Genomic DNA, 12994 nt, shown 5'->3' on the forward strand with positions numbered 1-12994 from the left:
AGGAGAAAAGAATATCCTGGTCTGGTATCTGCTGCTTTAAAGGTAATAATTCCATTTGCTATTTCGTACCTGTGCGGAAGTGGGTGTGTGTGTTTTATTTCGTGGTAAACATTAAAACGAAGACAAAATAAACGCTTATCAGTTGAAAATGGCTTGATAATGTTCGTCACGAAGTTTGAACCGGACATTGCTGTACTAGTGAAATTACACCATGCTTAGGTATCTCATTAGGTTTCAATTTTAATTGTATTTCAATGTGCAGGTTTTGTTCCTTGCGTATTTTTCTAGCATTTCTATATACAATTCTCATTAGTTTCATATCATACCCCTTTCATTTAAATTCATTTTTAAACAACTCTGCACCCTTTGAAAATGTTCAGTAGACTTATTTTATATTGTGCTTTACAGTAGACCTATCTATAAAAATAAAAGTATGCCTATCAGAAAAAAATTCAAAATAATATTTAAAAATAATTTCCGGTATTAGATTCTAACTATATTTATCTCTTCCGCTTATCTTCGCGACTCCCTAGGGGCCGCGACTCCCAGGTTGAGAAACCCTGCTCTAGGCATATATGAGTTATGTTGGAACATACATACATACACTTTTATATGTATAAATACAGATAAGTGAGGGCTGAGAGAGAGCGATTAAGGTATTACCGCTCTCAATCTCTTCACTTTACTTTTGCGATTCGTAAATTTCTTACGTGACTATTTGGGGCTAGCTAGTTTTTTGTCTTGAACCACGATCCGATTTTCGATATGCTCTATCTAAATGCTGTAATGCGAATATTGAGAAGTTACCTGCGTATGAAAATAGCTGCAAATAAATACATTACATAACTTATTTATTGCTGTTACACGATTTTCTTAATTTGTATTTAATATTCACATATAACATACCGACGTTCTGTCAATACCTCATATGTTATATTTTAAAGATCAGTATTAATTATGTCGTGAAATAATATGAATATATATATTCAACTGATATATATATATACAACTGATGAATTTCTAATGTAAGTATTGTACATAATTTTCATGCACTGAGGAAAGTAGACCATCATAAAAGAATCTCACCTGAACGGGTATCAAACTCACTATTTAAACCAGGGCCGGCGGAAGGGGAAAATAACACCCGGGCAAAGAATCCATATGGCGCCCCCTAAAACCCATTGGTATTATTGAATTTTAATTTGCTATGCCACCTTACAGATAGCAGCTTTAAAGGATAACTCCTTGAACTCTATAACTATAACTATAAGAATCAATTATCAAACTGAGTAAGATCTTAACTTTTGTGAGTTAAATACACAGAGTAAGTTTTGGTTAACGATATACGAAACAATTATTTACACATGAGTATGCAAAATATTCTACGCCACTGATTAGAAATTTACAGAACGATTCAAGAAACAACGATTTATATAAAATTAAGATTGATGATGCGATACAGCATTTATTTACACATACACATAAACAACCTTGTTAACTGCGAAAGAGAACACATATATGAACAAAAGAACATACAAATATATTTTGTAACAGCATTGTACAAAGATTTCGCAATACAAATAATACAACCAGTAATATAATTTTATATCTTTATATAGTTTTAATGCAAATTGTCCTTTGACTTGTTTACAATGCTAAGTAAAGTTAACTTTTCGTGTCTTTTTCTCTGCCAAGTCTTTAATTAAAGTATCAGTGTCAAGCTCACACAGAACATCACATTCAATAGACATCATAGAAAGGCCTACAAGACGCTCTTGCGTCATCGTTGATCGTAGGTAGTTCTTTATAAGTTTCAACTTGGAGAAACTTCTTTCTGCTGAAGCTAAACTTACAGGAATAGTTAGTAAAATTCTTACAGCAATAGTTGCATTTGGAAATAACCCAATAAGCTAGTTCTTGCAAATATATGTAAGTACTTGCAACGGTTTGCTCCCACTTTCAGAACCGAGAAATGAAGGTAAAAGTAAGAGCTCTTGATATAACTGAAATCCGTCAATATCACAGTGATCTTTGTCTGTTAAAGATAGTTGTAAGTCCTTGCAACACTTTAGTAAATACTCTTTGTCCGTTATTGGATAGATGTCATACAAAAACCCAAATATTTCGCTGTGCTGCTTCAGTTGTTGAAATCTTTCATTCAGGGAACAGATAATTGTGTCTAATGTGCAAAAATAGAAGTTACATTTAAACGCACTGTATGGATCATTAATCGGTTCGTCTTCAGATTCATACAAAAATTGTCGTTTGACTTTTCTAGGTCGGAGTTTTGGTTCATTCTCAAATTGTGGTTGAATGTCGAGCTCTTCAGCAATTACTTTGGCATCGAACAAAATATTCTGGAAACCTTCATCACTTCGCATGTTCTCAAGGCGACACTTGGTTTTCTTAAGGAGATCAACTGCTTGCTGAATGTCCACTGATTCTTGTTGGAAAACATGGCTAACCACATTAACACAAGAAATAACTTCATACCACAACACAATCGAACTTAAAATTCAGGGAACTAGCCTTATTTTTGCCCATAACGTCTATCTTTAAGTCCTTTTGATGCTTCGAAAAGAGCATCGTAAATTTCTCCTAACTGGTAGCGAAACGATTTGACAGCATCAATACAACTCTTCCATCTAGTATAACTAAGAGGTTTCAAAGTGAAATTGGATATATGTTTTTTTTTTTTCAGAACAGACCAACGATATGTGTAACTAGAAAAATAATTGTATACTTCTTGCAATAAAACAAAAAAAATTACAGCCTCACTACAGCACATTGCAGAATCATTCACAACCAAATTCAATGAATGGGAGCTACAAGGGACAAAAAATGCTCGACTATTTAGATCTAATATTCTTTTTTGAACGCCTGAGTGCTTTCCTTTCATATTGGCACCGTTATCATACCCTTGGCCACGCATGTTTGAGAGAGGAATTTTCAGTTTTTCTAATTCTTCCAAAATAATGGTAGTTAGTCCTTCTCCTGAAGAATCGTTTATGCACAAAAATCCCAAAAAACGTTCTTCAATGAATGGTTCCTTACCCAGTTCTACCTTCACGAAACGAACAATTAGTGTCGTTTGCTCTGTATGACTTACGTCTGGTGTACAATCTAATATTACGGAATAATATGTCGCTTTCATTAGATCAGTCAAAATGTTAGCCTTTACTTTTCACCCGAGGAGTTCAATTATTTCATTTTGAATGTCCTTGCTCAAATAATGTACATGTGTCTCTTTACATGTTATTCGTCGCAAATGCTCAGACATAGTAACATCAAACTATGCAATACACTCAACTAGTTTGAGAAAGTTGCCGTTGTTTCTTGAGTAAATAGTGTCATTTTGACCACGAAATGCCAAGTTCTGGGAAACAAGAAACTGAATTATACACAACAGTCGTTTGAGAACCTCTTTCCAACGCTTAGTTTCATTGTGAATAATTGCTTGGTTTTCAGCGTCAACTGTTTTACCTGACTGTAATCGGTTTGCAAGTTCAAACAACGATTGGAAAACCTTCATGTGAGTCAAAGATCTATCATTGTCTGATAACAGTCCGGACATATGCTTCCAATCCGAAAAACCTTCACGAGAAGAGAGTGACATTGTAGTACCACCGAAAAAACGGCAACAGAAACAAAATATTGCATCCTTAGTCACTGAATAAATAAGCCAACTACGAGCAACTTCTTCTCCATTGTGCAGACGTCTTTTGTAGTTACTTGTAGTAAATCGCCGACCCTCGCTGTTTACTGGGAACTCTCGTTTGGAGACCTGAACTGGACCTCGTCTAACAAGTATCTGACGCATTCTGTCCGTAATATGTTCTGGCCAATTTCCTGGATCATCAAGATCGATTGATTGTAATTCCAATACCTGCAAAAAAAAAAAAAAAAAAAAAGAGTGAGTAGAAAATAATGTTAAATTTATTTAAACATTGTCTTCTAACAAAGAATAAGTGACTAAAACTTGAATGGAATTTTTAAAATTGTGTTCATAATTTTTAAAGATGGTAGGCTTGCACCGAAGATGGGTGGGTTGGGGGTGGGGAATATTCAAGCAGCTAGATCATCCGCGAATAAACACAAAACTTAGAATGGCGCATGACCAATAAGCCTCCGATAGATGTGAGATATAAATAAATAAAGAGGGGGAGTGGAAAAGTTTAATAATAATTGAAGTAAATAAATAAATACAGGTTTTGTGCGAATATAAGACGTCCACGTCACGTTCGTTTGTATACACAGGAAAATCTGTCCAGGATTTCTGAAGCCCTACCCAGGATTCTCGGTTTCAGCATTGAAGTGCTGTAATGTGGTTAAATGCCTTGACGCTGATTGGCTCCACAAACGCATCTTACGAAGTTGAATCAGTAATGAACGACCAGATCAACCGGGATACAAACATGTTCGTGGCTGACTTAACCTAAGAAATATGCAACTTTGAAAACAACATTTCTTTGAACATTATTCTTAGCAAGTTTGTATTTCTTACTATCTGTATTTTCTTTAAAATATACACATTATTATACACTAATTACAACTAAACTCTGTTTTTTAAGCTCCGAAACACCATTGACTGTGTCCTTTTTTTTCTTTCTCTTTAAATGTGGTGGGTTGGTATGTGATAAGTTAGTTGACTTGCATCGTAATGTTTTGGGGCTTTCTGGATTAGAGTTTGGTACTTTATATTATTTGAAAAGCTTTCCGATTTCCTTGCGATGCTCAATATAAAAATCCTTGGGGGATAGAATCCGCTAACTCTTGCATGTGAGTCTGCTAGTCATTCAACCAGTAAGGCAATAAATATTACATATTATGATTTAAAAAAAATGTTATCCCATATGTCTTCCGTCAAAGCAACTTGAACGGAATACAGTGATAAAATAAAACACCTAGACAAAATAAATGAATTCCAAAAATTGAGTAAATGTGACCCTAAAGATGTTTTTGATTGATTGTTTATATATTTGGCATGTTATAATTTAATTGGTGTCTCCGTAAAACGACTGGTTAAGCTCATTACCTTATAACTAAGGGAGCTCGGGTTCGATTCTCGGTGAGGACACAAGTGATTCGGATCCCGCCCTTAGAACGTCATCATCATCCCATGGAAAGCAATGCAAAGCCACCATGGTTTCACCTTGCTGAGAGACCTTCGGGGTCAAACACGTGCCTCTGGGAAGAACACCAATCATCATCATAAATTAATTACTAATAGCAGGCAAATTATGAGCTTTCTTATATTACAGTACAAAAGCATATACAGTTTGAACCTCAGTATTTTAATTTTTCCAACAGATTAAAAAAAATAATCACAGTAAAATGTATGTGGCCAAACTATAGTCTGTTAAAAGATTTTTTTAAAAAATGGCAGTTAGTGAAAAGTCTCTAATCAGTTCTACTGCTTGCTTATTTGTTACAAAAATAATAATTCGATTTATATCCCGAGTTCAGGTCGAAATGACCCATTCATCTACAACACCCGTCAAATTAAACCAAAGAAAATCAATAATATTGTATATGCTTCATGGAAAGTAAGTGAAACATAGTTAATTTAATCCTACTAGCTAACTATATATATATATAAGCTATGCCGTCATGAACATATTGGTACAAGATATTTAGAAACAATTGTCGGTCGGTTGAATTTATAATTTATGCCTGTCGAATTGCAATGTACTCTAATAATAAAAGTAGTTGTTTCACTGCATTTCCTCTTATATTTTACACAATGCTGTAATTGCGTGATTTTCAACCAACATGCAATTTATGTTTATTCAAATATCAAAATGTTTAACTTACACCTATTACAATTTCCTGTGGAAATGCTGATCCATCTTCGTTTCGTATATCAATTGTTCCAGATTTCAATTGCTCTTCTTCCTCCTGAGAAAATGCTCGTAATCGATCGATCCACCTGTGGAAAGGAAAAGAACTAATACGTTACAAATAACGTTTCTTTTCTTAAAAGAAAGAAATGTATTTAAATTGTATTCTAAAGGTGAAGAAAATGCATAAATGATAAAATAACTGCGTATAAATATTGAATCTACATATTCCGTGTTCATTGTGAAAATGTACAGTTAAGAAAACAAAAAATGGGGCGATTCTTACAGAATCTAGGTAAGAATGGTGTTATTTTTTCTTTTGCTAACTGTACATAAAAATTAAATTCTCTCCGTATTCATTAACAACTTTGTGTTGTGAAAATCATCAAGAATCAGCGCATTCATAAAATAGATGCGAATGCATCCAAATTAGCTGCCAAACCCCGAACACTTTTTTTTAAGTCACGTTAATCGTATTGGATAGAAACATAATCTATATAGTCTTACACTGGTACATGTTACTTATTTACGATATGTTTATGAAATAATGGGTCTATTGCAAAATTTGTGATAGCGAAACTCCACGGGGATCTGTTAACGGTAGCAATCATACATTTTAATTCTTCAGAATTCTAGTTAGTAGACGATACTACTACTACTACTACTACAATACTACTACAATACTACTACTACTACTAATAATAATAATAATAGTAATAATAATAATCCCTGGCACGGCAGACCAATAGATCCTGGGCCTGCTCCAACGCCATCTGATAGCGAGTGGTAAAAATCCATCCACCTGGGTAACAGAACGCGGGTCAGCCGGTCGTGTCACTACCCGCCAACAGGCGTATTAGGAGCTTTGCAGGCCAAGTGACCGTCATATCTTTATTTATGTGACTCCCCAGTTTTCCTTCCGTTGAAAAGCGGAAAGTCCGGGGATTGTACCCAGGAGCACGTAGACATGTGTCCAACCCTTTAACCTCTAGACTATGGAGGCCCTCTACTTAATTAATAGATGAATGCTTGAAACACAGCTACACATCTAACGAGTAAAAGTCTTATCGCTTTGGTATATGTATCAAGCATCAGTGCTGGTATAGAATGTAATTATTGCTACTTATATCAATGGGGAAAGAACTTTCTTTGAGCCTGAAGTTCGCCGCCTATCTGAGAGGCCACCACCCTACCCACCCCAGCCTGCTAAGACGAAACGTGTGTAAACACCTCTTCTCTATTAAACGTAATAAAACGGAAACACGTTACGTAATGTAGGCCTACTTACCTGTACTGTGTTGTTATCTTCTGGAATATTTGTTGATTTCTTGCTGGTTTCCTCATTCTCTGGTTTTACGTTTTCATTTCCATTATTGTCTGCTTCAGGAGTACGAAAGAATTTCTTTAATGCTGCTGCCTGTTTCTCATTTTCAGCCGCTAATTGTGCTCTTCTTTTTCTGTATACATTTCCAGAAGGCTTCTTTTTTTCCGACATGTTGATAAAGAACACATTAACGCAACGATTCTTCTACTAAGAGTCGAAATTCAGGAGACAAAAGAAGAACACGCACACCATGAAGCCTGCACTACATGTACATGACTTCTGATTTATAATTTTCTTTCACGAGACATTTGACAGTACAAACAGGACTAATTTCTTTTTGGTTGCCAATAACTCAATATTGTTTGTGTGTATTGTTAGAGCGGCGGACATAGCTTTGTCGCAAGGAGTGCAATTGTCGGCTCCGCGGCGGTTGTAAGTGTCAGATCGTGTTATTGTTGCTCAAAACTCCCAACTGTCAACAATAGCCTTTAGCTTTGTCAGCGAAGATTTTTTTTATAGACAAATAAGTTGAAGGGATGAAGGGATTTCCTTTTTAGGAGATTCAAGAAGAAACCGGGGTTGTTACAAAGAGTGAGACCTATGGCATGAGGTAGTAACCAATGTTGCTACACAATTTATGAAAAAGTTAATTTTGAGTTCACCGTTTACAATAATATAAATTTAGCAAGGATTTTGGCGTCCCCAAACTCCCCTAAAATTTGGCGCCCCGGGCGGTCGCCCGGCTTGCCCGCCCTTCCGCCGGTACTGATTTAAACGCTCGGGTGTACCACTGAGCTAACATTACCGCTTTTCGGAATCTGCTTCTGAAATATAACTGAGCTCATACGTAAATGCTCTTTTCCGTATGGAAATCACAATGACGAAACAAGAGTGTGAATACATAGCTTCGAAATATTGTATCATTAAGTATTTCAATCAATGTTATTTTTTCTACAGTTAATACAATTTGAACATGTCTTATTGTATTTAACAGAAGGAAAAGCATATCTCTATATTTTTTCCCGATTGCTAAGGTTGGCTTGGAGGTTCGAACCAGCAGCTTTAGTTTACTGTTTTCCGAAGATACTGAAGTTGGACTTCGAAAGTGTTCGTCTCAAAACAGCTATCATCATATCGCTCAATCAGTTTGGTATATGGTATATGTTTTTATACGTATAAAGTCAGTATAATAATTTATTCTTTAAACAGCTTTTCGTAGGTATTATTACTCCTTTATAAAAACTGTTTTTATTATTATTATTACGGCGCACCATTTTCAGATTTCTTTCGCGTGTCGTTGGCCAAGTCGTTCCCCACAATAGGCGTGTCGTGCAAGTAACTAATCACACGTCAGGTACTAGCTTTTACATATTGCTTCCTGCTCACAGCTCAGAACATTGGTAACTATGGATAGACGTACAGCAGTAATTGCTTTATGGGAGTTGGAAGGCTATTCTGCAACTGCAGCTAGCAGGCGAGTAGGTGTCCCGGCCTCTACAGGAAGGCGATGGAGTCGGAAATATGGTGGTACAAATTAGACTGGTAATTTACGATCTCCTGGTCATCTGCAGGTGTCAACCGAAGCCGAAGACGCGAGATTAGTAAACGGAGCCCGGTTAGACCCACCAAGGATGTCTAGACAGCTAAGGGAAGCTTCTCTCTTTCCTGGTGGTAAGCATACAGCTCTGCGAAGGATTCGTCATGCTGGGTTACGTGGCTGTGTTGCTGCCGTGAAGGAAAAACTCTCAGACGACCACAAAATTTACCGTCTCGCGTTTGCACAGGAGAATGTGGGTCGCAATTGGGAAAACGTAGTTTTTTCAGATGAATCCATATTCACAACATCAAATGAGGGGCGCCGTTTTGTGTATCGTCCGAGAGGCACCGGATATGACCCTGGATATGTGGCTGCTTGCAATCGCAGTGGCCATGTATCTATTTCATGTTGGGGATGGATTTCCAGTCGCGGAGCAGGACAGCTTCACAGAATTGAAGGACATTTGGACAGTGCTCAGTACTTAGACATTATGAGTAATATCATGGTGCCATCTGTACGAGTATTTTAGCCTGATGGTGTAATTCAGTTCCAGCAAAACCAGTCGGCAATACATACTTCCCGTGTGGTTCAGGAATGGTTCGCAGGGCAGCCTGAGATTGATTTAATTGACTGGCCGCCTCGTGGAGTAGACCTCAACCCCATAGAAAATATGTGGGCAGAAGTGAAGCGTACTCTAAGGGACAGTTGGCCTGAGGCAGATCCACCAAGAACTCAGGATGACCTGTGGCATCTTGTTTCCGGAGCATGGCTGGAGGTAGGGGAAGGAGATAGATTTGTCACCCATTTAATAGATTCCTTGCCCAGAAGAATGAAGCGTGTAATAAATTCAGAAGGGTCTTGGACACAATATTAATGTCCCCGCCTTAACTCCCGAAAACAGCCCATTTCAGGGCTACCTAAACGCTTCTGAAAATATTTCTAGAAGTAAACCACTCCTTGTATCCGATTTCAGTGCAATTCTACTAACAAAAAAAACGATAAATCGCTGCAGGCTTTGATCTCAAGACCTCTTCATTACCAAACCCGTACTCTACCAGTGAGCTAACATGAACACGCAACCCAAACACGATTTTCAATTTTTGGTATTCGATGACAATGTTGCTCATATACTTTGCAAATGTATTCAACTTGGGATGTGCCGCAACACACACACATAAACAAAGCAAGAGAGAGAGAGAGAGAGAGATGAATATACAAAAGCATATTCAACGTATTCGAATGAGACTCTAAGTAACGACATTCCGTTCTAAGGAGAATTTGTGTTTCTTCTCGTGACGTTAAGGGGATCGGGAAAAATTATGAGTCTTCAAGGAGGATCCGACTTTGGATACTCTGTTTATACACTTTCTTTATCCGTAGGAATATACTGTATTTCACGAATTTAAAAACATGCTGTAACGAGAATATTGAGAAGTTATATCTGTATGACAAATAGCTGCAAATAAAAACACTACATAATTTATTTATTGCTATTGAACGATTTTCCTAACTTGTATTTAACATTCTAATATACAACACTTACCTACCGTGAACACCTACCTATCTCAGATGTTATATTTTAAAAATAGTAATTACTATGTGTAATGCTCCATTTTATAACATTTATTGTCTTAAAACGTCTGTCCATATATATATATATATCGTAAAATTTACTTGTTTTCTTCCAATTTATTTCCTGCATTGGCATAATCCAGATGTTTTGTATCAATCTCTTATCATGATGTTAAAATTATTTGGTGCAGTCCTCCTGAAATCCACGAAGAACTCAACCTGTGGCCCAGTCAAACGTCGCCATCTCGACTTGCGGAATCGAGAAGAAATAGGTTAGTTTGGTTCGTGGGAAAACATGCAAGATCACACGAAAACAGAATATTTACAATGCCATGTAAAAAAATGCTGAAAAGAAGACATGACATAATTAATTTATGAACAAAGTTGATAATAAAATCAACAGAATTACATACAAACACTGCTTTTACCAAGAGAATATATTATCCATTCTATTTCAAACATGCAGCTGAAGAATTATTTTACAAAAACAATGCACAGTAACACTTCAATATTCCAAATAAAACTTTCAAATTTGCATATTTTACATCTCAGTAAATGAATTTTGCTACATTTAATTGTGCTTATGCTGACAGAATTTATATTTGAAGTTTCAGGTGAGTATTAATATTTACCAATAGTAGTAATATTGTTTTGTTAAGTTGCGTTACAATTTATGACGGTAGATATAAACAGAAGGTAATTGTAGTTCCAGACGGATTACAGGTAAGTAAGGTTCATTTCCAAAAGGTAAGTATTTGGTAAGGATCCAGATAAATAAATTCCAATAGGTAAGTAGCCATTAGGTTTGCCAGTGGATATATATATCTTGAAAAACGTATGTGTATTTAATTGTTTGAGAAATTGCTGTAGTCATTCTTATTAGTCTTTGATCAGGCACGTTGTAGAACTAGCATTTTATTTGTTAGTTTTATATAATATTTAATATAGCAAATGCCGCAGAAAACATCAAGATGGACAGAATAATCACAATAAGTATTATGTTAATTCTCCTTCCCCATACTCAACGTATATTTCATTAACGTCAATTATTTATAATTATGTAGACTTACACCACCTTATTATTATATATTTTTATTTATTCTTATTACTTTACTATCTTTCTTATTTTCATTTTATTTTCATCTACAGTATTTCTTTACAGGGAAACGAAATCATCAATTACGTACCATTAATTATCTGCCCAAATTAATTGTCGTTTATAGGTGACTGAAGATGTTGCTGCATAGTTCTACATAAAAACCATACGAGATAAATATACTATCTTTAAGGTGTTAGAAACGATGAGAATATATAGAGTAGCCAAACAATTAACACATTTACAAACACATCATTTTATAATATGAATGTACTCCTATCGGAGTTAGTTATCAGAGTAGTTTATGTAAAATCACAGTAGTTAAATGTTTTATTCAGTAAAATCAGCAATTTTGAATTGTTTTCCAAATCGTTAGTTACTTAAATTTTTTCATAATATCTCAAACCGGCATATTCTTAGGTGGGACAGGAAATTTCGGGAAGATTAACTTCCCGAACAGATATCTTTTAGCTTGCAGCCATGATCATTATGTTTTCTGCTTTATAACAAACAATAAATTAATTTTACAGTAGTTGTAATGTTACCTGTTGCAATATTCCCTCGCAGAAATGAATATAGCTTATGATATTTACAAATGTATAAGCAAATAAACAAAATTCTTCAAAACTTCGTTATCTTGCGTATAAATTTTCTTTTAGTACTCAGCTATTTATTCAATTTTTCAAACGGCAGATAATCAGTAATTTTAATACATTTTTCTTCTATTAATCTCTGTTTTACTCTCCGGGTGCTACAGGCCATAAAACCCATCTCCCGAATCTTCTAAATATATAACACTAAACACAATTAAAATTCTTAACTGAACTCTTCAGAAATGAAAATAAACAAAAATTTAATTATAAAACACGAATTACAATATATGTAGTGCACGGTATAGATTGATGATACCGGAGCATTACAGTCTCCCTCTCGTCACGAATAAAATTTTTCGAAGTAAAATTTTATAGTTTGTGAGCATTCATGAATTTTTTAAAATTCATTTTCTTATAAGTTCCTACTTTTCCTTCTCATTTAGTGACTTCTTTGACAGTGGAATTATCCGGCGGATAACGACTCAGTACATCAGCTACAAAATTATTCTTTCCACTTAGGTGTTCGAAAGATAAATCATACCGTTGTAGTTTCAGGATAATTCGAGTTGTTCGAGAGTGTAAATTCTTCAATGAAAATGCATGAGTTGCGGCATGATTATCACAATGAACGACTGTCGGTCTTCTCAGGATATAATTTGAAAATCTGTCACATAAGAATAGTATTGCGAACAATTCAATCTGAAATATTGACATAGATAACTCGTGTAACTTGAGTCGTCTACTAGCATAAGAGATAACCGTTATATCTTCTGAGTTGTTTTGATATTGTCCTAGATATCCTGCCAGGTTCTCCGAACATCCATCGCTAAAAATGTGGAATGGCATGTCGAAATTTGGCATTCCCAATAGCTAATTTTCTTAATTTGTCAAAGCTTTCGAACATCCCTTCAGTGAACTTAAATGGGACATCCTTTTTAGTAGTCGATATAAAGGTGCCGTTATTTCAGAGTAGTTAGGTATGTAGCGATGACGCCAGCTGACAATCCCAAGAAACGATTTAAGATGTTTCTT

General features: G+C 35.5%; 1 protein-coding gene across 1 annotated transcript; it reads right to left on the reverse strand.

Annotated features, from left to right (window-relative positions):
* Positions 1-3292: 3292 nt before the first annotated feature.
* Positions 3293-7335, reverse strand: LOC145689709 (zinc finger MYM-type protein 5-like). Its single transcript, XM_081763907.1, has 2 exons — positions 7129-7335; positions 3293-3886 (listed from the first exon to the last, which is right to left on the reverse strand). The coding sequence occupies exons 1-2, from the start codon at positions 7333-7335 to the stop codon at positions 3293-3295; spliced, it is 801 nt and encodes a 266-aa protein (XP_081620033.1).
* Positions 7336-12994: the final 5659 nt, after the last annotated feature.

Source organism: Thermobia domestica, chromosome 7 (assembly GCF_964235325.1).
Source record: "Thermobia domestica chromosome 7, izTheDome1.hap1.1, whole genome shotgun sequence".
In the NCBI taxonomy this organism is placed as follows: Eukaryota; Metazoa; Arthropoda; class Insecta; order Zygentoma; family Lepismatidae; genus Thermobia; species Thermobia domestica.

What these genes read in the sequence shown, in the direction of transcription:
- LOC145689709 (XM_081763907.1), bottom strand. Translation starts at nt 7,335, where the DNA reads ATGTCGGAAAAAAAGAAGCCTTCTGGAAATGTATACAGAAAAAGAAGA. An exon ending in AAGATAACAACACAGTACAG is followed by an intron (nt 3,887 to 7,128) that starts GTAAGTAGGCCT and finishes TTTTTTTTGCAG; the next exon opens with GTATTGGAATTACAATCAAT.